Raw genomic sequence first — 23,586 nt, forward strand, 5'->3', positions numbered from 1 at the left:
ACAGTAACTGTGCTTAAACTTACATCATGGCTTTGAGCTTCCTAGCAGCCAAAGCAAGAAGGGAATCTAATCACTGGCCAAGGTTAGGGTGACGGAGCAAAGTAAACACATTTATGAATAGAAGCACACTTGTTCTGGATACCAGTGAAAGCGGGATGTACTGACTGAATCTTACAGAAGGGACATGATACACCATTTGTTTCTGCACTGACTACATGGGGGAATCCTTTGATTCTCACATAAGCAGGGGTCTTAATCTTGGGACTGCCTGCCCGAAGGGGTCATTCCCAGCTCTAACAGAGAGGTGGCTGAGAGTATGGAATGTTCCATGCCAAGAGCAGGGAGGAAGTAAGGACAGTAGATTTAACCACTGGAGAAGGGAAATTCATAGAGAGGCCTTTGGTATTGCTGGCAAGAGTGTGAGCTCACAGACAACGGACCTGGGTTTTAAAAAATTCTCATTTAAAATCTTAAATTTAGGCTGAGCGCAGTGGCCCACGCCTGTAATCCCAGCACTTCGGGAGGCTGAGGTGAGAGGATCACCTGAGGTCAGGAGTTAGAGACCAGTCTGGCCAATATGGTGAAACACTGTCTCTACTAAAAATACAAAAATTAGCCAGGCTTGGTGGTGGGCACCTGTAATCTCAGCTACTCAGGAGGCTGAGGCACAAGAATCACTTCAGCCCAGAATGTGGAGGTTGCAGTGAGCCGAGATCGCACCACTGCACTCCAGCCTGGGCGACAAGAGTGAAACTCCGTCTCAAAATGATAAATAAATAAATAAATAAATAAATAAAACCTTAAGTTTAATAACTACTGTATTAGTTTCCTAGGGCTGCTAGGAAATGTGTCTTCTCTCAGCACTGGAGGTCAGACACCTGAGACCAAATTTTCAGCAGAGCCATGTTCCCTTTGAAGGTTCTGGGGAAAAGTCCTTCCTTGCCTTTTGCTAGCTTTTGGTGGCTGCCATCAATCCTTGGTGATTTTTGACATGTCACTGCATCCCTCCCATCTCTGCCTTCGGCGTCACGCCACATCTTCCCCGTGCTTCTCTCTGTGTCCCTGTGTCTGAGTCTCCCTCGCCATTCTCTTATAAAGATACCGGTCATTGGATTTAAAACCCCTGTCATCCAGTTCAACCTCATCTAACTAATCACATCTGCAAATCAGGTTCATTCTGCGGTTCGGGGTGCACATGGATTCTGGAGGGGGCACTGTTCAACCCACCACAAACACTCAGCTCTTACTCTATGCTGGGTACTGTCCTAGCGCATTGCAGGTGCTCACTCAACAACGCTAGGAGCTAGGAACTATTATTATCCCCATTTACAGATGAGGAAACCAAGGCACTGAAAGGTAAAGTGACTTGCCCAAGGTCACACAGCAGTGAGTGCCACTGTAGGCTGCCTGGCTCCCACGTCCATGGTCTCTACCACGCCTTTCCCAGCTACTCCACTCCCAGCTGAGGGATTCTGGGCAAGTCACTTCACTTCTTGGAGACTCAACTCCTCTGCCTGTAAGGGGACAAATAGCACCTACTTCATAAGCTTGTTGTGGGGATTTGCTGGACACCTGTGGCACGTGTAAAGTGCCTGGTACACAGCCAGCACATAGCAGGTGCTCAGTGAACGGAAGCTCGTAACAGTCATCATTGTTAATGTCTCTATTATTTGCAAAGGCTAGGGCAAGCCTGGGGACTGGAGAAGGAACTCTGGAGACAGGATACCTGGGTTCTGGTCTTGGCTCTGCCCATAGACTTCCCTGAGGTCTCTGGCAAGTCACTTCCTCTCCTTGGGCCTCAGTTTTTTCCTGTGAGAAATGGGCCCAATCAGGCTTGACCTGCTGGCTCACAGAGCTGTGAGGTCCAGATGGCATGACTCGGCAGAAAGGCCAGGTCACTCCCCATCCTCGCATGCCCTCTGTGGGGGACTTTTGGGGGGCGGAGCCCAACCCTGGTGCTCCAGAGCCCTATTGTGCTTGGCCAATGCCTCTTCTGAAGCAGCCACCCTGGCCTCTTGGTACTGCTGACCCCAGCCAGGCTACAGGGATCGATTGGAGCTGTCCTTGGGGCTGTAATTGGCCCCAGCTGAGCAAGGCAAACACTGAGGTCAACTACAAGCCACAGGCCCCTTCCGCAGCCTCAGTTCACAGCTGCCCTGTTGCAGGGAGGCGGTGGCCCTTCTGTTGCTAGACCGAGCCTGTGGGATATACCAAGGCAGAGGAGCCCATAGCCATGAGGAGCCTCGGGGCCCTGCTCTTGCTGCTGAGCGCCTGCCTGGCGGTGAGCGCTGGCCCTGTGCCGACGCCGCCCGACAACATCCAAGTGCAGGAAAACTTCAATATCTCTCGGGTAAGGCTGCCGCTCTCTGTGGTGGGATGGATGTGGTGATGGGGAGTCCAGGCAGATGGGCCCTGCTGGGCAAGTGCAGCCTGTCTCGGGGTCTCAGGCTTCCACTCAGATCATCTGGGATTATGGGATCCTTTGAAGGTACAGCTCTATCCCCTGCCATTCCGTGGGCCTCTTGGCTGACATTCTATGAGTCAAACATCCTCACCTTCTGCACTGTCCTCGTGGGCTCCAAGGGGAACCCTTGTGTTAATGGGAACCTGCTCCAGAGAAGGCTTTGTCCTGCCTGCCGCTGCCCTGCAGCCCCCGTGCAGACACCTAGCTTTGCCCAGACCTCCCAGCCCTTCCTTCTCTAATGACTCCCCTCTCTCTGTGGCATCTTTCCCTTAGCTCTTCCTGCGTCCCCTGCCCACATCCTGGCCTGACTGTGGACAGACACCTGGGGTGGCACAGCGTGGGCATGTGGCCAGCAGCTTTTGGGTTGGGCATGTGGGGCTTATGGGAAGAGGTGAAGCAGGATGGAGATTAGGTTGGGAGACATTCAGAGGCTTGGGCACAAGGAGAGACCTGGATTGGGGCAGGACACTCTCCTGTGAATGTGGAGTGCCAGAGCTGCCTTCCAGCCCCCACTCTGCCCTAAATCCCGGGGTGGCTTTGAGAAGACCGTTGCGCACCTGGGGCTGTCTCCATGTCTGTATGAAGGGTCTCAGAACCTTCTAGCTGTGGTGTCATGTGGGTTTTGTTTACTTTTAGGGACAAGGAAAGGTCGTGGCAGAGGGGCAATGAGGAGCAGGTCCCTGTGGCAGTCTGGGACGCAAAGGGTGTGGGGCACATTGGCCTGTTCCGCAGGAGCCTGAGGGCTCCTTCAGCTGTCCCGTGCACTTTCAGGAGGAAGAGGAAGCAGGCCTATCCTGAATGACCCCGTCATGTTCATTATACTTTTGAAATAATTCCTAACATGGGGCTGTGGGCTGCCTTGCAAGGTGGGGAGCGCCCCATCATTGGAGGAGTAAAAGACAGGACTCCAGCTCTTGGGGAGCAGTGGTTGATGGAGCTATGGACAGATCCCACATCTTGAGAGAGTTAGCCCTTCTGCAGGGCAGGTTGGGACCCCAGCCGCACACCTGCTTCCTGGGTTCGCTGTGATGCCTGAAACACCACTCTTAGGGATCTGGCCTCCCTTGAAGGTGTGTGGCCTCTGATTAGTTGTAAGACATTATCCCTTAAAAGGATAAGTCATTTTGAGGAGAAGGAGGAGGAAGAGGAGGAGGTGGAGGGTGGGGAGCAGATGTCAGCCAGGTCTGCTTTGAGGTCCGAGACTGATGCAGACCCCCAGAGCTCACCTGCCTCCTAGATCTATGGGAAGTGGTACAACCTGGCCATCGGTTCCACCTGCCCCTGGCTGAAGAAGATCATGGACAGGATGACAGTGAGCACGCTGGTGCTGGGAGAGGGCGCTACAGAGGCGGAGATCAGCATGACCAGCACTCGTTGGCGGTGAGCACTGGGGTGGGGCTGGAAAGCTGAGAGAGACCCAGAGACCCACAGCCTTCCCAGCCCCGTCCATCCTGGGAAGTTGCAGATCTCTGCTTCCAGTCAGGACCTTCCCGCTGAACCCCAGATCCCTCTACTCTCCTCCACCAGGACGGCCCTTTTCAGGTGTCCTATCTATTCCTCGAGGGCAGTGTCCCAGCACTGTGCCTGTTCTGCAAACTGCTCCTCCCCCTTGGGCATTCCTTAGCCCAGTGTGGGTACTTCACTGTGGGTCCCAGGGACCCAACCTGGGAACTGGGCTCCTCTCTCCCCTGTCACCCATCATCAAGTCCTGCCCATTCTCCTCCTAAATCCCCCCCAACCTGTTCACTTCTCCCCTCTCCACTGCCACCATCCTGGTCCAAGCCACCTCCCTTTCTTTCCTGGTTGTCTGCCACAACCTCTCTACTCTTTCCCCACCTCTGACCTCCACCCTTCCACCCCATCCCCTCTTCACCCAGTAACCAGAAAGACCTTTTGAAAACTCACATCTGCTCGAGACCCTTCCATGACTCCCCAGTGCCCTGGGAGTAAGATTCAAACTCTTGATGTGGCTTTCCAGGACCCTCCCAGCACCCAGAACTCCCTGCCACACACTCTGCCATGTACTCTGAGTCCTACTCACGTGAACCTGCTTTCGGTTCTGGACCTCTCACACCTCCAGGTCCTTGCACCTGATGTCCCTTTTACTGGGAGCATCTCTCATTTCCCTGGGCTAATTAGTTCCTGTGGATTCTTCAGAACTCAGGTTTCATGTCACCTCCTCCAGGAAGCCCTCCCAGACACCCAGGTTCAGGTTACATGCCCTTCTTTGTGCCCGAAGAGGACCTCACACTTACCCCCATGTGGTACTTCTCACACTGATTGCATCTGCCTCTCACCTGCCTGCCTGACCCACGCAATTGCACGCTCCAGGAACCCCAGGGGATGGGGTCTGTCTTGCTCTCTCATGTATCCCTGCCATGTAGCACAGGGTTTGCCACATAGGTGCTGCCCAATAAATATCCATTGGATAAATAGTGCTCATTGTAACAATAATAGCTAATTCGTATATAGTGCTTCCTCCAAGTTCTTTACATATGTGTCAGTTGACCCTCACACTAACCATGTGAGGTAGAAACTATCATGATCCCCATTTTATAAATGAGAAAACTGGGGCAAGAGAGACACAGAACAATACATGGATGACTGTAGGAATTCATCACTCCAGCTCCTCCTGCCTCAGTATAATGTGTAGATTTGATTAAGGAAGGCGGCATTAGTGCTGGCTTTGCCAGGAGGATGGCATGGATTTGTCTCTTCTTCTTTGTCCCTCCATCATATGGAAAATGGGGGTCTCTCAGGGCTAGTGTGAGGATTAAACAAGACATTTGGAAATGTTCATTTCCGAATTAAAAAGCAAACAAAAACACACAAACAAAAAAACCCCAAAACCAAGGCATTTGGAAAGAGCCCTGCAGGAGGGTTGAGTGTCAGGACCATGATCTCTACCAGGAGTGACCTTCCTTTTGATTTGTTCATTTCTAGGAAAGGTGTCTGTGAGGAGACGTCTGGAGCTTATGAGAAAACAGATACTGATGGGAAGTTTCTCTATCACAAATCCAGTAAGTGGAGTGGAAAGAGACACACGCATTCTCTCCTTTGCTTGAAAATACCTTGATGTCCTCAGCTCCCTCTGCCTCTGTAACCTTTCCTCCCATTTAGCTGAGATGTCATCTAGCCTTCCCCCAAACAACTCCTCCTCTTCCTCCTCCTTCTCCTCCTCTCCTTCCCTCTCTCCTTCCCTGCCCCCACCCAGTGCCCATGCCCAGAGTAGGGTGATGGTGCTGATTTCGCCAGTCTTCATGTCTTCTTAGGCACCTGCTATCAGCTGATAAAAATTTACTAAGCATCTACCATGTACAGTGTGCATGATGCTAAGTGAGAGAGGGATTTGGACATTAATTTATTTGTTAGTTCAGAAAATGTTTATTGAATATGCTCTATGTGCCAAACAATTGTGTTACAGCTGAATATATGAATGTTTGGCTAGATAGATGGATGAATGAACAAATGATTGGTGACTGAATATATGTAAGGATAAATGAGTCAAAGAGTCAGTTACCTAATAGGTAAATTGATGGAGTGATAGGGGAAAGAAGGAAGGAAGGGAGAATTGATGTATGGAGAGGATAGATGGATTGAGTGATGGTGGATGAATTAATGTGAGTACATGGAGGAGATAGATGGGTGGATAGGGAGAGATTGAATATGGATGAATTGATAAATGGAGATATGGAAGGCATGGGTGGATAGATGGATGGATGAGGAGATGATGTGTGAGTAAACAGGTGACGGACCTCCAGCTAGAAGAGTCTACTGACCACTGATCCCTTTGGTCTGCCTGCACCTCCCATGCAGAATGGAACATAACCATGGAGTCCTATGTGGTCCACACCAACTATGATGAGTATGCCATTTTCCTGACCAAGAAATTCAGCCGCCGTCATGGACCCACCATTACTGCCAAGCTCTACGGTAAAGGCTCATTACTAGATGTGCCCATTGGAGTTAAGGGTGAGAGGACATTGATTTATGGACAGTGGAGTGGGTAAGCACGGGGAGTTTTGCTTTTTCCTTCTGACAAAACTCCAATTTGGAGAAAGGTACAATCACTGAGTCTCCCTGGAGCAGGTGAAATTCTTTTTGATCTCTACAATTCCAGGCCCAGAGAATTACAGAGCCTCCAGGCCCTTAAAAGAACCAGTGGGGGCTGGGGGCTGTGGCTCACACCTGTAATCCCAACACTTTGAGAGGCCAAGGCAAGAGGATTGCTTGAGGCCAGGAGTTTGAGACCACCTTGGGCAATATACTGAGACAGCATCTCTACAAAAAATTAAAGAATTAGCTGGGCATAGTGCATGTGTGCTTGCAGTCCCAGCTACTCAGGAAGCTTAGGCAGGAGGGTCACTTGAGCCCAGGAGTATGAGGCTACAATGAGCCATGATTGTGCCACTGCATTTCAGCCTGGGCAACAGAGCAAGACCCTGTCTCAAAAAAAAACAAAACAAAACAGGGATTGAGACCATCCTGGCTAACATAGTGAAACCCCGTCTCTACTGAAAATACAAAACATTAGCTGGGCGTGGCGGCAGGTGCCTGCAGTCCCAGCTACTCAGGAGGCTGAGGCAGGAGAATGGCGGGAACCGGGGAGGCAGAGCTTGCAGTGAGCTGAGATCACGCCACTGCACTCCAGCCTAGGCGACAGAGTGAGACTCTGTCTCAAAAAAAAAAAAAAAAAAAGGGAAGAGTCCTTTGTGGGGACTCAGGAGACCTGGGTGGGAACCTGGGAGAGACCCCTCTTCCTCTTGGGAGCCTGTCTTTCCTTCAGTGTATCAAATAGATTAAACTGCATCAGTAGTTTTCAAATTTTCCCTAAGTGAAAATCACTGGGCAAAATCAGTTCAGGCCCTTCCACTCCAAGCACCTGGTGGTTCTAGGCGTCTCCTCTGCTTCCTCCTTGCAGGGCGGGCGCCGCAGCTGAGGGAAACTCTCCTGCAGGACTTCAGAGTGGTTGCCCAGGGTGTGGGCATCCCTGAGGACTCCATCTTCACCATGGCTGACCGAGGTACATAGCACCCCTCCACCTCAAATTCCTGTCCCCTCTTCGTCCCTTGTGGGCGCCAGAGACCATCCCAGCCCCTGGGCCCTTACTATAACCCTCTGAGATAAAAAGGCGCCACAGCCTCCCGTCCATAGTGAATCAGGAAGCCAATGGATTTGCTCCAAGTCTCACAGCTTATTCCTAGCAGAGCTTAGACTAGAACTCATTCAGTGTTCATTCTACTGCCATGTGTCTCAGGGAGGTTGTAGCCAGAATCCACAGATACCTCTTAGGAGGCAAAAGAGTTTTGGGATTAAGAAAGTGGGCTCAGGAATTAGAGTGTTACGGGATCTTTGGGGCATTGCTTTTCTGGCTGGAAACCTCTGTGGCCAGTGGTGCCTTTGCCTGAGTTTTGCTTGGGCCTGCTGGGCTTGTTCCACCCACTTGGCCTGGTAGACCGTGCTTGGCTCATGCTACTGGCCTGGATCCCACACCTCCAAGGGAGACTGCAACTCAGGCATGAAGCGGCAAGGGATGTGTGAGTGAGGGTGGGGTCCAGCCACTGCAGTCAAACATACTGGCTGCTGCCATGGGGTGGGCAGCTCCAGGTGCTGGCATGGTGCCAGCACTCTGTAAGGGTATGGCTGGACCAGGTGCACCACAAGCAGATTTCCCAGCTGGCGCCAGGGAATGGAGTGGTGCTTGGAAGCTCGGAGATGCCAAGAACTGCAGGGCCCCAAAGAGGGAGTTACAGTCCTGGCTGGTGGAGCTCCCAGGTCTGGGCTCCCCAAAGGGCTGCAGCTTTTCTCTCCTTCTCTTCACCTGCAATGTGGTGAGCAAAGGGCATGTTTCAGCCCTGTTTGTGTTACAGTTAGCCTTGCCATTTTGTGGGTCCCAAGTTCTTGTCCTGTGACCAGAAAGAATGAGGTACACAGACAAATGTAGGGTGAGCGAGATGAAGGGGAGCTTTACTGAGCAATAGCACAGCTTGGCGCACCAGCATGGCACATGTCTACATATGTCACTAACCTGCACAATGTGCACATGTACCCTAAAACTTAAAGTATAATAATAAAAAAAAAAAATAGAACAGCTTGGAGGGGACCTGCAGTGGGCAGCTCCTTTCTGCAGCCAGGATGTTCTGATGAGTGTTCAGCTCCTAGCAGAGAGGAGACCCTGGAATGGGAAACTCCTTTCTGCAGGCAGGTCATCTGCTGAGGCTGCAGCTCTCAGCAGAGAGGAGGCCCTAGAGTGTGTGTCTCCTCTCTGCAGGCAAGTCATCCCATTGTCTCCCCTTGTCTCTCTGTCCTCTGTTCAAATCTGGCTGAGTCTGGGCTTTTTATGGGTGCTCTGTATGCAAGTTTGTACTGACTGGCCCATGGGCGGCCATGGGTAGGCCCAGGGAAAAGCACCCCAAGTTCCCCATCTGGTTCACAGGACTGGTGGCCCAGGCCCCAGGCTTCAGGCCCTCCCCAGCTTGAAAGTGGGGCTTCACTGGGGACCAGCCTCCTTCCACTCAGGAGCCTGTCAGCCTCCTGCTGCTATTCATGGCACCCAGGCTGTTCATGCCAAGGGGTGCCTGCAGGCCAGTGCCAGGCTGCCATCAGCCCCCACTCAGCCTCCCTCCCACGCTTGTTGGCACCCAAAGTCTGGAGGGGGCTGAGGCAGCTGGGAGCTGGCATGTCAGCATTGCCCTGAGCATGTGCACACCTGTCCAGGCTGCAACAGCACCCTGGCTCAGCCCTGATCTTGCTCCAAAATAAAGCAGGCACCAACAGCAGAGAGAAGCCAGGCAGTGGGAGCAGGCATCCTAGAGTCTGTGGTGGGCAGGGGACCTTCCTGGGCCCTGAGAGTGCAGAAATGCCTGGGTCCACAGCCGCAGCAGGGCGGCTGCTGCTGCACCTGGGGAGCTCCTGCCGCACCAACTCAGAAGGGGCAGGGCTCCCACTTGTGCCCAGCTCCCACCAGCTCAATGGGGTGTGCAGCCCCAGCCACAGCCCTTTGCAGCCTGAGGCAGGGGCTGTGGGCCCTTGCTGGGCCCAGGCTGGCGTCTGGGGCTGGGGTGACATCGTGGCAAGCTCCCTCCATGGCCCCAGCACTCAGGGGTGGCCTGAGGCTCCCCTTGCCTGGCTCGCAGCCCTGCCCAAGGGGTGCTTCCAGGAGTGGACTGCAGGCCCCAGGCCCAGCCATCCAGAGTATCAGGCTTGACAGTCACCCCAATGTGGGGTGGACCCTGGGGACATGGCCCCTGGTGGCTTCACACACAGCCTCCTCCCAAGGCACAGGAACCTGGTGCCCTCAGTGGGGTGGGCCTGGTGGCCATGCCACTGGCTGGGTCCCTGAAGTGGACGCCACTCCCATTTCCCGCCGCAGGGTCCCAAAGCTACGCCCCAGCTCCACGCCCCAGGCCCAGCCCCACGCTCTGTGTGCAAGTGCAGCACTGCCCTGGGCCCAGCTCTGCCTCAGGGGCCCTCTCTGCCCAACTGTATTGCTCCCCTGCTGGCAGGTGACTCAGCCCAGCCCCATCGTGACGGCCCCCAGGGTGGCAGGCTCCAGGGGCTCCCAGAGGTGGGCTCCGGGGGCTGTCAGCCTCCTCCTCACGACGTCTCCGCAGTGATGGTGGGCGAGAATGGCAAGGTAGAGCCAGAGTGTGGAGCAACAGAGGCTCTGGGCCTGGGAGTGGGGTCTACCTGGCTGCATGAGGATGGGGGTGGCACAGTTGCCTGCCTCAGGGGTGGGAGCCACAGGGGTCCCAGCTCCACCACTGCCACTTCCGCAGTCACTGCTATCAGCAATGCTCGTGCCTCCCCACTGCAGCCAGTGTGATGGCCGCAGCCACTCCGGATGGCCCACTGCTGCCATCAAGAGCACCTGGGTTCGAACTTAGCTGTGTGGCCTCTGGCTAGTCAACCTCTCAGAGCCTCATTTCCCTCATCTGTAAATTGGGCATAATAACACCTTCCTTAGAAGTTGCTGTAAAAGGCAATGCAATAAAACCATTAAGTACAATAGCACTGTGCTCATAAATGCTCAGTGTTAGCTATTGCTATTCTTTCCATGATGCTGATAAAATGATGCTAGTGGGGTGGGGTGGAGTGGACAGATGGTAATGATGGTGCAGCCACCAGTCTCTTGCTTTTCCAGTGAATGGCCTTGAGCAAGCCACACAGGCAGGACCATTCATGAAGTGGACTAAGGCACGACAAGTTCCCAGCACGATGCTCACCAAAGATACAAATCCGGGTCCAGGATGGCCCCTGGGCCTGGTCCTGTTATTCACTCCTCTCTCCTGCTCTGTGACCTAGGTGAATGTGTCCCCGGGGAGCAGGAACCAGAGCCCATCTTAATCCCGGTGAGTGCCTCATCCCCCGACCCCATCCCACCCCATCCCACCCCACTCTGCCCCAGGCACGCTGCACACTTGATCCTGCTGCGGGGGGAGGCAGAGTCATGGGGAGGGGGTGAGAGAAGGCAGCGATGGGCATGAGTGTTGAAGTCAGACTCACTGGGGCTCCATCTTGATTCTGCCACCTGGACTAGTTGCCAGTCCATCTGGACCTCACTTGTCTCATCTTCAAAACAGGATAATTACAATTACCTTCTGGGCTTGTGGCAGAATTTAATGACATATAGAAAAGTTCTTAGCACAGTGCCTAAAAGCATCTAAAAGAAGTAAAACACTCAATAATGAAATAACAATCCTCAATAATGAAATAATGATATTCAGCATGAAAAGAAATCAATTGATTTCCCTAAAAATCAGCAAACCTGAGAACAAGCAGCTTCTCAAGCCTTCTCTTTTCCTATGTTGCCTTCTGATTTGGGGGCTTTCCTATGCTTCCCTTTTATTTTCTTGCATTTTGCCATATCAGTTACACTTTCTTCATTCTCTTGTCTCTGATTATTTGGAAAATTATATATCCTATTCTACTAATATATGTATGTATGTACATGGGTATATATCTGTGTGTGTATATATATGTGTGTATATATAAAAATATATATGATATTTATTTGGAAAAATATTCTTGAAAATTGCAAAACTATAAACCCCCCACAAAAGACAAAATGTCCTTGTTCCTATGTAGAATTAACAGTTAACACATTAGATATTTGCTCCTATATTTTAAAAGAAAATGACCATTGATCTTACAAAACTAATAAATGGTCATTATAAAGAATTAGAGGAACACAGAAAAGTATAAAGGTAAGTAAAGGTTTTTTGTTTTTTTTTTTAAATCTCACCACCTCAAAACTATCGGCAGTCACACAGTTTCTGGAATCTTGCCACACATATGGATAAAAGGGCTTATAGAAAAAAGGACAAATGGATGGTCAAATTTAGATATACTGTTATTAAATGGGATTATATTACAAGTGCTATTTCTAATTTTTAAAAGCATTAATTGTGGTTTTACTTGAATTTTTTTTTTAAATTGAGACAGAGTCCCACTCTGTCACCCAGGCTGGAGTGCAGTCACATGATCTTGGCTCACTTCAACCTCCGCTCCCGGGTTCAAGTGATTCTCTTGCCTCAGCCTCCTGAGTAGCTGGGATTACAGGTGCCCACTACTACGCTTGGCTAATTTTTGTAATTTTTTTTTCAGTAGAGACAGAGTTTTGCCATGTTGGCCAGGCTGGTCTTGAACTCCTGACCTCAGGAGATCTACCCGCTTTGGTCTCCCAAAGTGCTGGGATTACAGGCGTGAGTCACTGTGCCTGGACTTTTGATTTTTTTTTTTTTGTTTAAAGAAACTGAAGTGGACTTCTTGATCTTCAAATGAATATTTAGTCACGAGAGGATTTATGTCCTAAAGATTCTTCTAAAGTCAAGGTTGTGAAAAGACATTTAAGAGGCTGCCAACACTGTATATTTTTAAAGAGTATATTTATTATCTCCGTGACTTGAAAGACAGACAGGAGCACTCCCTTTGAGAGTGAAACTCTGTGGCAACTCTTCGAAAATTTCTTTTGTCTTTTAAATTGTCTAGATCGATACCATTCCCGTCTTCTCTGTCTCCATAATCCCATCTTTTAGAAGTAGTTCTATATTTTAGTGGATTCTGTTCTTACCTGTAGTGAATATAACCACAGCTTCTCCGTTCCCGAGTTATTTATTTCTATTATTCTCTTAATTAGTGCCATTTCTTTGCCAGGTGGTGTTTTTGAGGAGGGTTCATGGGTGTTTCAGTCCATGAATTCTCCCATGTTTGAGAAGGTCAGTCAGTTTCCTTCATATTTGATGCCATTTTGCTCGGGTGCAACAGTCTTGGGTCGCGTGTTCCTTCCCTTAGAACTTTGTATATGTTACTCCATTGTTCTCAAGCACCGATTATTGCTATGAAAAAGCCCGAGACCCGTGTGATATTTCTTCTCTTTGTAGGCAATTCATTTCTTCTATTCAGATGCCTGGGAAAACTTTATCATTAAAATCCAACATCTTAACAAAACCTGTCTTGATGTTGAAAATTCTATTTAAAAATTTATTGGGGGTTAGGTGCAGTGACTCATTCCTGTAATCTCAGCACTTTGGGAAGCTGAGGCAGGAAGATCACGTGAGGCCAGGAGTTTGAGACCAGTCCGGGCCACATAGCGAGATTCCATCTCTACAAAAAGTGTGTTTGTTTGTTTTTTAAATTAGCCAGCTCGGTGGGTGGCACTTGTAGTCCCAGCAAATCGGGAGGCTGAGGAGGAAGTATTGCTTGAGCCCAGGAGTTCTAGGATACAGTGAGCTATGAGTTCTAGGTCACAGTGAGCCCAGGAGTTCTAGGATACAGTGAGCTATGAGTTCTAGGTCACAGTGAGCCCAGGAGTTCTAGGATACAGTGAGCTATGAGTTCTAGGTCACAGTGAGCCCAGGAGTTCTAGGATACAGTGAGCTATGAGTTCTAGGTCACAGTGAGCCCAGGAGTTCTAGGATACAGTGAGCACTCTAGCCTGGGCAACAGTGAGACCTTGTCTCTATTTAAAATATACATCCTGAGCCAGGCGTAGTGGCTCACACCTGTAATCCCAGCACTTTGGGAGGTGAGGTGGGCAGATCAAGAGGTCAGGAGATCGAGACCATCCTGGCCAACATGGTGAAACCCCATCTCTACTAAAAATGCAAAAATTAGCTGGGTGTGGTGGCTGAGGCCTGTAGTCCCAGCTACTTGGAAGGCTGAGGCAGGAGAATCACTTGAACCCGGGAGGCAGAGGTTGCAGTGAGCCGTGATCGCGCCATTGCACTCCAGCCTGGGCGACAGGGCAAGACTCTGTCTCAAAATAATAATAATAATAATAATAATAATAACACATCCTGGAATTCAATGTTCTCTTTTCATATACAGATTACATTTCTTCTGTGTTTGAGGGAAATCTCTCTTGATATCATTGAGTTTATCTTCCTTCCTTTTGTTGGGTTTTGCTACCTCGGGAACACTTGTTCTCTCATCCAGGAGCATCTTTGCCTTCCACATCTATTAGTTTCCTCCCAGTCGCTTTCATCTGTCGTTTCCATCTGCATTCACTGGGATTATCACTAGTCCCTCTCCCATGACATTCATTGCATTTTTAGCAGTCATTCCTTTGTGCAGACCGTCATTTCATTCTGTTCCTTGCTATTTCTATTTCTAATTTATTTGCTGGTTCTGAATTATGTTGTTTTGGCTCTCAATTTGTTTCTGTAGGCTTGGATTTTCTCTTTTCATCTTATTCTGTTGTTTTTGCTCATGCGTATAATCCCAGCATTCTGCGGGGCTGAGGCAGTAAGACTGCTTGAGGCCAGGAGTTCAAGACCAGCCTGGGCAACATAGCAAGACCCCATCTCTACACACACACACACACACACACACACGTGCACATAAATGCATGTTCTTATTAAGTAATTCTATAGCTTGAAGGCATTGAGGAATTTCCTTCTGTTTCTTGAGTTCTGTTTTCTTCTGGTATCACAGGTTGGGTTCCCCAGGACCAACACCTGTAGGGGAGAAGACATGAAGGCAGGATAGGGCAGAGGAAGCAGTCCAGCTGTGATGCAGTTACAATGCCTCAGCCAACACTACAGGGACCTCTGACATTTCAGAGACGTCCCAAGATGCTGCAAAGGGGCTGAGCCCTAATACCCCTGTGTTGATCAGTCTGGGAGGTGCACGTGACCTTGGGTAAGATGGCTCCTTTAGCTGCCACAGTCCCCAAAAGGGGCTGACCCCGGGGGGCTGTCTGACAGTAGCACTGCCAGCGACTGAGAAAGTACATCCATTGCTGAGGGAAATCCAGGTAGTTTATTAAGGTGTCCACCACAGCCGGGCTCTTTCTCTTATTCAGGTTATTTATTTTTTTATTCACTTCTGAGGTGGGTTTGGGTAGTTTCTGTACCATTTATCTTCATCTTGCTTCTTCTTAGTCAGCTTTATCCAGACTTTCTGTTTGTTCTGGTACAATGGGAGGTGTCATTTACTCCTTGGTCCTCTTCCCATCAAATTTGAGCCCAATCCCACCTCCCCCTAGCCCCATCCTACTTTAGTGTAAGATCTGGGTGTTTTATGTTCATCAACTTTTGTAAAGTCCAAGGGAATGGTGAGGGTGGGGGTGGGGGTGGGGTAATGAACTGCCCCGAGGTGCACGCGCGGGTCTGAATACTGTCTGTGTGTTTCCTGGGGCTGCCGTAACAGAGAACCACAAGCTGGGGATTTAAACAACACAGATTTGCTGTCTCACAGTTCTGGAAGCCAGAAGTCCAAGATCAAGTTGCTGGTAGGGTTGGTTCCTTCTGTGGGCTTCGAGAAAGAATCTGTGCCGTGTCTCTCCCATGGCCTCTGGTGGTTTGCTGGCAGTCTCTGGTGTTCCTTGGCTTGTTAAAAGCATCATCCCAATTCCCACCTTTATCTTCACAGGGAGTTCTCTATGTGTGCGAATCACCCGTTTATAAGGACACCACTCATATTGGATTAGGGTCCACCCTAATAACCTCATCTTAATTCATTGCATCTGAACAATCTGATTTCCAAATAAGGTCACATTCTGAGGTTCTGGGGGGTTAGGACCCCAGTATATGAATTTTGGGAGTCACAGTTCAATCCATAACATCCTTCCTCTGCTTCTGTTTGGAAGGACTGCTGAATGTTCTGGATGGGGCTCATTATCCCTAGGTGGGTTGGTGTGATATAATCCATCCTACGACAACATGTCCTGGAGCACTCAGTTGTATAGCCCTGGAACTTTTACTACCATTCCTCCCATTCTGTAAACTCCATTTTTGCTTCTTACTCCTTTCTCTCCAAAAGGCATGTTCACTACTCCTCTGTCAGGAAAGGAAAGGGATGGGGTGCCCCTCAGTTTTCTCCTTCTGGATTTAGAAGTATTAGGAAGAATAATAAATCTGATGACATACCAGGCCTGGAGGTTGCAGGGCACAGCTGAGCCATTCTATTCAGTTCCAAAATGTCTTGTTTTTTTTTCCTTGGTTGCCAGTTTTAAAGTTTTTGGCTTTAAGTTGGGATCCTTTCCTTGTTTGAGTGACACTGATGACAATTTGGGGGCTGGGGCTATGCTTTTAAACTCTTTTTTTTTTTTTTTTTTGCTAAATGTTAGGTATTGGGGGGAGAACTCTAGAGGAGAGTTTCAATCTGCTCTTTTAATCCAGATGTCAACTAAATCTGTATTTCTTTATCAATGTCAAGAATAAAACCAAAGCTAATGACTCCCCTTGCAAAAGAGTGAAATACAGCACACTTCTATTTCCCGTTTCTCACCATGTTCATCCTTTCAGATTTTTCCCCATACCTGTTTTTGTGGATATGATCTGAAATTGTTTACATTTTCTACCTTTATTTTTTTTTTTAAAAAATTGTTTCTAAATATTTCCAGTAAATCACATAACCATGTTAGCAATTATTTATTGTAAAACTCTATATTTTATTGGCTTTATACCTTATCATTATTTCTTCGACATTACATCTTTAATTTCTGGCATTTAGATTCCCTTCTTAATTGGTGGGACTATTTCTACAAGTAATTTTTTCAGGAAAGATACATGGGTGGCAAATGTCTGAATCCTTGCAAGGTTGAGAATGTCTTTCTGTGGTTATATCATACGGCCAGTGGCTTGGATGAGTGAAGGATCCCTGGGTTACAACCTTTTCCCTCTTAAAACCTTCAGATATTGCTCTGGGACTTCTGTCATTAAATGCTGTCACTTACTCTGAGGGCCACCAGGCTCTTTATTCTTTGTCCCTAGGAATGTCCAAGAAGGAGCTCTTCCCTAATTTTGCCTGATTCCCTTTTTCCCTATAATTGGGCAACTCAAATCTTTCTTTAACTCAAAAAGTTTTCTTCTATTATTTCTGTATTGATTTTCTCTCCTGGAAATCCTATTATGTGGATTTATTTCCTGTAGCATGGAAACTGCACTTTATCATCTCTACAGTGTGGTTAAATTCAACATCATTTTAATGTTCAACAATTTTCTACTTTCACATATTCATTTCCATCACTGTTGGCTCCTGTTATATGGATGTATGTCATCTTTTTTGTTGTTGTTTTTTGGATGCATGTCATCTTGAATTTCAGGGAAGGTTTAAGTGTTCTTCTGTTTCTTACTGCCATCAACCTGAATTCCAGAAGACCCAGAATATCTCCCATTTAGTAAGGGTATTTCTTCATCCCAACCCAATTCTGGCAGCTGCAGTATTTAACTTGTCCCACGATTTTTCTCCATTTCTCTATCCTCATCAAGGAAAGCCTATATGCCACCAGCTTAAGACTGGTCTGGAAGACAGTGAAAGTCCCTGACAGGTTTCACAGTGTTTTGTTGCCCCTGAAAAGGAGATGGGAAATTTTGAGATTACTACAGCTACCTTCTCAAGTTCCAGGTCTCACCTGTGGGCAGGGCTGCTCATCTCTTCTATAATTGCCCTGGGATCCTGCCTCAGGGACTCTACACCCAGAGGCCCTCTTGGCAGCTTTGGCAGCCTGCCCTGCTCTGCAGTCCCCACCACCACAGCAAGGAGTTAGGATCAGTTTCAGGGTCCCTTCTTTCTCTCTGGATTTTTTTTTTTTTTTTTTTCTGCAAGCAGCTAATGATGATCTGGTCAGCCCTTCCTGTAAACCAGTTGCACCTGTGCTCTGTTGTGCAACAATGCCTTCACATCTTTAGTGTGAGGGTGCTGCTCTCCCCTGGTTTCCAACTCTGGGAGGTACCCCTTTTTCATTACTATATTCCTTTAGGCACTTCAACTGGAAGTTGGATATGGGGCTATTGTCATACCTCATGGTTTTAAATTTCATTTCAGACCAGAAATCTGTCCTCTGATGCCTGTTCAGGAATTCAGGTTGACACTTTTGGGAAAACAGTCCTTTAACCAGTCTAAGAGCTGTGTTCCTACCTACACCCTGATTCCCAAAGCAAGTTGTTCATTTATATATTCCAGGGGTACAGGAAAGCAATAGCGGCAAGGAGTCTGCAGCTGCTTCTTCTCTTTCTCTCCCCCGCAGAGAGTCCGGAGGGCTGTGCTACCCCAAGAAGAGGAAGGATCAGGGGGTGGGCAACTGGTAACTGAAGTCACCAAGAAAGAAGGTAATGAACACCTGCCTTTTCACCCCCTCTGCCATACTCCAGAAAGGAAGGGCCCACAGTTGGCTCACCCGGGCTACTCTTATCAGTGCAGTCTCTTTATCTGTTAGAGACTCAAGGGCTGGACTGAGAAAAGGCAAATCAAGTACTCTGCACTCTGCCAGGGGTTGTGGGGGCAGAGAGAGGAGCATGAGGCATCGTCCTGGGCTTGAGAACTGTCAACTCCATGATGAGAAGCTGGTTCTTGCCCTGTCTGTATGACTGTGTGGCCTCCTAGCCTTGGTTTCCTCATCCATGTTATGGGATAATAGCCTGTGGGGCTAAACATCAGGGCTCTTGTAGGAGGAAGTCGGGGAGGGACATGTGAATGCTTTGTGTAGTTGACAGTGTCCATGACATAACAACTTCCTCTCCAACTCGATCAGCAAACAAACACTGAACCCTGCTCCGCCCCAGGCCCTGTGCTGGGCACTAGGGTCACACAGACCACTTGTGTCATTTTGGAACTTCTGGTCTAGTGGGGAAGGCATCCAAGGGAGCAGGTGATGGGCCCAAAAGGAAAGGTCAGCTAAAGGGCGGGGGGCGCTGAGACGTTGGAGGGGTGAGGGGATCAGGACTTCTTCATGGATAAAGGGGGATTCACACTGTGTCCAGGCATCCAGGTCAAGTTTTATGGAGGGTGGCATTCCAGGGAGCAAGGAACAATGGGAGCAAAGGCAGGGTGGGTGGGACTTGGTGAAAAGGTCAGGCTGGCCAGTGTGGGTGCTGGTACATATGTCATCAACTACTATTATAGAGTTTTGGGGCAGGCAAGACCAATACAGGGGGACAGTGGGCCTGTGGTTCACTGGTAACTCCCCATGACATGGAGTGGAATGGGCATTGGTTTTGGAGACAGGGTTTTGAATCTTTCTTAGCTCTATGTGACCCCGGCCAAGTTACTTCACCTCCCTGAGAGTCAGTTTGCTTATCTAAAAAGAATTGATAATCCTTTTAGTGAAAATTAAATGAGATGGCGCATATCAAGGGCCCAGCCTGATAATGGGTACACAGTCAACACTTGGTCAGTGCTGCTGGTCTGCCCCTCCCTAGATTCCTGCCAGCTGGGCTACTCGGCCGGTCCCTGCATGGGAATGACCAGCAGGTACTTCTATAATGGTACATCCATGGCCTGTGAGACTTTCCAGTATGGCGGCTGCATGGGCAACGGTAACAACTTCGTCACAGAAAAGGAGTGTCTGCAGACCTGCCGAACTGTGGGTGAGTGCGGGCCCCCACCCCTGTGCGCTCTGCACCCTCAAGACCCTGTCCCTCCAGTAAACCACCTGCGAATTGAAAAGGTAGCTAACAGAGGGCATTCCAGTGGTAGAACTCCAGGCGGTTTCCTGAAATCTTAGGAATTCCACCTTTGGATGTGGAGGACCTCGGGCAAATCATTTTCTTCCTGTGGGCCCCAGTTTCCCCATCTGTCAAAGAGGGATGAGGTGTTCTAGATGAGCAGGGCCCTCTGGCTTAGCAGTCTCATGTATGTCTGATCAGCAGTCACAAGGGTTTCTCAAGTTCCATGCCTCTCTCCACTCCACAGCGGCCTGCAATCTCCCCATAGTCCGGGGCCCCTGCCGAGCCTTCATCCAGCTCTGGGCATTTGATGCTGTCAAGGGGAAGTGCATCCTCTTCACCTACGGGGGCTGCCAGGGCAACGGGAACAAGTTCTACTCAGAGAAGGAGTGCAGAGAGTACTGCGGTGTCCCTGGTGATGGTAGGCAGCCCTGCAGGGTGCCAGGCTGGGCCGAGGGGCTGTTGGAGTCGAGGTGGGAGAGCCCTGGGAGGAGTAGGGGTCTGGAGAGCTGAGTTCTGGACTCTGTACCTGGTAAGCAGCCCATCTACTCTCTGAAATGGGGCTGAGCCTGGGGCCTTACCCCAGCTGGAATTGGGCCTTGGGGAGTTATTAGCCAGGCACTGGCAGAGGGTATGCAGGGCTGACTGAGGAGTGGGGCAGAGCTGGGTTCTAATTTTGCACCTGCAACGTTGAGCAAGTGCCAATCTGAGTGTCAGTATTCTCTTGTAAAATGGGACAAAGCACCTGCCTCCCAGCCTTCCCAGTACCTGACGCGTAGTACTCAGCTAACAGCAACTGCTCCTAATAATAACAACAATGATACAATGGTAACAGTAATAGCATTCCAGGGAACAGCAACCATTGAAGATGTCTGTGCCTTGATTTTCCCACTGGAAAAATGGCACCTGCGGTAAACCAGAAGAGGAAAAAAAAATCTGATCATTTCATGGAATACCCTTTGGAGATAAATGATCCAGCAAGCAGAGGTTTCTGGCCCCAGGCGACAGCTGCCTTGCCTTCCCTTCCCTGAGTGTCCCTGCCCACGGACCCCTCCCTGAGTCTCTCTGTGTCCACAGGTGATGAGGAGCTGCTGCGCTTCTCCAACTGACAACTGGCCGGTCTGCAAGTCAGAGGATGGCCAGTGTCTGTCCCGGGGTCCTGTGGCAGGCAGCGCCAAGCAACCTGGGTCCAAATAAAAACTAAATTGTAAACTGAAATTCTGTGTCCTCATTGTTCATTGTCATCACAAGTGTAACAGGGTGGCGGAGGGGAGAAAAAGCCAGGGTGGGGCCATATGCAACCCCAGCTTTCCCCAGAAGTGAAAACTGCGTTGGAAACATAATAGAACTATCTTCAGTACATGACGTTGGCTATGCCAATTTTGAAACAAATCAAAGTTCTATTTACAATAGTGTAAAATGGGATTATTTTGTTTTGTTGTAATAAGGCTAGGAAAGAAAGGAGGAAGACACTCTGGGGACTTGTCTCTGGGAGAGGTTTGATGGGTCATCAGTGACCCAGGCTCAGAAGAAATAATTGTGCCCTGCTGTGCCCAAGGAGCTCAGGGCAGACAGACAGCCCACAAATGCCTGAAATAATTCCCCTGTCCTTTGCTGTACAAAACACCTCCCCCAGGGTTTTACTTCAGCTGCAGCCATATCCCCAGAACCAGCTGACCGGAGTTGGAAAGCCTCAGCTGTTTCTCTGCATGGCCCTGGGGAGCCCATCCCCTGGGACCTTCCCCTGGGCCTTTGTCCTGGAAGGAAAGTGCTCACTGGCCTTCACATTGTGTCCAGTGCAACTGCTGGGCCCTGGCCCAGGGCCAGAAGCCCTTGATTTGGGCTGGCTTCTCCTCACCCTTGGGAAAGGGAGTAGGTGGGCTGTCTAGAGCAGCTCAGGACAAACTTGGCCCAAGAACACAACTCCAGGATACTCCAGTGTAGACACACAGGCTTTACAAACATCTGATTTATAAATATCTCTTGCTAACTGCATCCACCCACAGCCCCGATGGCTGCTGTGGCTGTGGAGGGATTGGAGGCCCCAGCTTTGTGTGTTCTGAAGTGGAGAGCTGACCCTGGCAGAAGAAACCCAGGCAGGGCCCTACCTCCTCTTCTCTGTGGGTGACCAGCATCCTAAGGGCCGGTGGCTAGTTCAGTCCTGGGTTCGCCCCTTGTGCCCTTAGCTCATTGGCTTGAGGGACCAGGCAGGCAGGAAGGAGGGATTCCATACTTCTGGTTGAGGGGATGAACCTGGAGACAAGGATTTGAGGATTGAAAGCTTTGCAGTCCCCTGGGTCAGACACATCAAGACCCTCCCTTTGTCTCCCCCAACATCCAAAGTGTGGGGCTTACAGGTTCCAACAGAGAAGACTGCCCTGAGGGACAGCATCTGTGGTCACGGCCTGAACTTTCTGGGCAGAAGCAGGTGGGGTCAGGTGCAGGGAGACAGGCAATTGTCCAGGAGAAGTGAGAGGCCCTCCGGCCTGGGACTAACAAAGGTCCTCCCATCCTGTGTCCACATCCTGTTCCTTCCACACGTGCCTCCCATACCAGGGCCAGCCAGCCACGGCAGTTTGAAGGGGCCATGTTGAAGAGTGATATTTTGAAGTGACTTGAACTGAAAGATAAAATGTTTAAATTGGAGGGTGTGAGCTGCAGGTGTACAGGCCAGCTTCAGCTGGTGGAAGGACATGTTGCTCACGAGGTTATTTTTTTAAATTTTATGAGACAAGGTCTCGCTCTGTCACCCAGGCTGCAGTGCAGTGCCATGATCTTGGCTCACTGAATCCTTGACTTCCTGGGCTCAAGCGATCCTCCCACCTCGGCCTCCTGAGTAGCTGGGACTACAGGCGCGTGCCACCATGCCTGGCTAATTTTTGTATTTTTGTTGTTGAGATGGGGTTTCACCATGTTGCCTGGGCTGGTCTTGAACTCCTGAGCTTAAGCGATCCTCCCACCTTGGCTTCACAAAATCTTGGGATTACAGACATGAGCCACCACGCCTGGCCGAGGTATTTTTTCACAGCTCTGAATTCGTCACTTGAAAACTGAGTTTCCACATAAAAATCTGGGTTTCTCAGTTCTCTTAAAAATAATTGGCATCCTGATGCCAACGATGAGCTGGGGCTTAGCAGAGATGCCCCCCCCACCCCCGCCCCCCCACCGGAAGGGCCTCACCTTGTGTAACCAGCTCTGCTCACCGACCTGCCTGGTCCAGGGGCATTTGACTCTGTGACACTTGCTACAACTTTTCACTAAAAATAAATTTAAAAATCAATGTACCCTAGCTTTTAAACCCCAGGGGTGGGATGGGGGAGCAGCACCCTGTGACCCCGAGTCTGAGGAATTCACAATGCTTACCTCAGAAGGTGCCAGGAATCTTTCTCCGCACAGTGGACACACTTACCTTGACGATTCACTCCATTCTTAAACAGTCTCACCTCAAATTTCTCTTTCAAAGGTGCTGGGCACACTCATTTATTTCCATTACAAAATAAACGTAGCTGCAGCTGCTTAATAAAGAAACATCTTTCCCCCCCTCCTTTTGAAAGCATTTTTTTTCAATCCAGAGGCTGCTCCTTCAGCTGTGAGGGCTCCCGGGCCATGCCCTGGCCTTATTTGACTGCAGTGTTCAAGAGTGTGGAGGAGGATTCCTTCGGCCACAGCAGGACTCCTGACTTCATTGTAGGCTACACAGAAACTCCTCTATTAAACTTCAATCGTCGGCTCAGAACATCCACACAGTTCTCTTAGCATGAAACTCCTAAGGCAGGATGGTTTTGAGGGCAGGGCTGATGCTCCAATGGGCTCTTCGTGCTGTTACACGTGCGGTTTGATGGAATTTTTCCAGGTGATCAAGTAACACATCCTCTACTTTGAAGCAGAGTTGCCCACACCTGGTAAAGATGGTGTCAAGCCAGGGCCTGGGGTGTCTGTCACTCACTCACCTTGATGGCAGGATGGCGGCTTCACCTCTTAAGGGGCTGTTCTAACAGTGGGCCCGCTAGTAGGAGTGGTCACCCCCTGCTGCTCAGGCCCCAGCTTGCCTGCTGGTCTCTCTTCTCCCTTGACTGGCCTTTGGTTTGCTTCTATTCCAGAAGAGCATTGGTGTCTGCACATCTGAACGGCATCAGGCTTGGTGAGCCCACCAGGGCTGGCCTCTAGCAGCTCATGGTGGAGGGCGCTGATTTCTAATTTGTTCAGAGTCCCTCATGCCATCAGGAATTTGGC

General features: G+C 49.7%; 1 protein-coding gene across 1 annotated transcript; it reads left to right on the top strand.

Moving 5' to 3' along the window:
* Window positions 1-2,041: 2,041 nt before the first annotated feature.
* AMBP (alpha-1-microglobulin/bikunin precursor) lies at window positions 2,042-20,571 on the top strand. The gene is made up of 10 exons (XM_016961501.3): window positions 2,042-2,350; window positions 3,702-3,844; window positions 5,408-5,484; window positions 6,281-6,397; window positions 7,386-7,487; window positions 10,769-10,815; window positions 17,937-18,018; window positions 19,108-19,275; window positions 19,601-19,774; window positions 20,431-20,571. The coding sequence occupies exons 1-10, from the start codon at window positions 2,234-2,236 to the stop codon at window positions 20,460-20,462; spliced, it is 1,059 nt and encodes a 352-aa protein (XP_016816990.1). The 5' UTR covers window positions 2,042-2,233; the 3' UTR covers window positions 20,463-20,571.
* The last annotated feature ends 3,015 nt before the right edge of the window (window positions 20,572-23,586 follow it).

Source organism: Pan troglodytes, chromosome 11 (genome assembly GCF_028858775.2).
Source record: "Pan troglodytes isolate AG18354 chromosome 11, NHGRI_mPanTro3-v2.0_pri, whole genome shotgun sequence".
Classification (NCBI taxonomy): domain Eukaryota; kingdom Metazoa; phylum Chordata; class Mammalia; order Primates; family Hominidae; genus Pan; species Pan troglodytes.

Coding starts and splice junctions, on each gene's coding strand:
- AMBP (XM_016961501.3), top strand. CDS start 2,234: ATGAGGAGCCTCGGGGCCCTGCTCTTGCTGCTGAGCGCCTGCCTGGCG. Junction 6,398..7,385: donor CATTACTGCCAAGCTCTACG/GTAAAGGCTCAT, acceptor TCCTCCTTGCAG/GGCGGGCGCCGCAGCTGAGG. Junction 19,775..20,430: donor CTGCGGTGTCCCTGGTGATG/GTAGGCAGCCCT, acceptor CTGTGTCCACAG/GTGATGAGGAGCTGCTGCGC.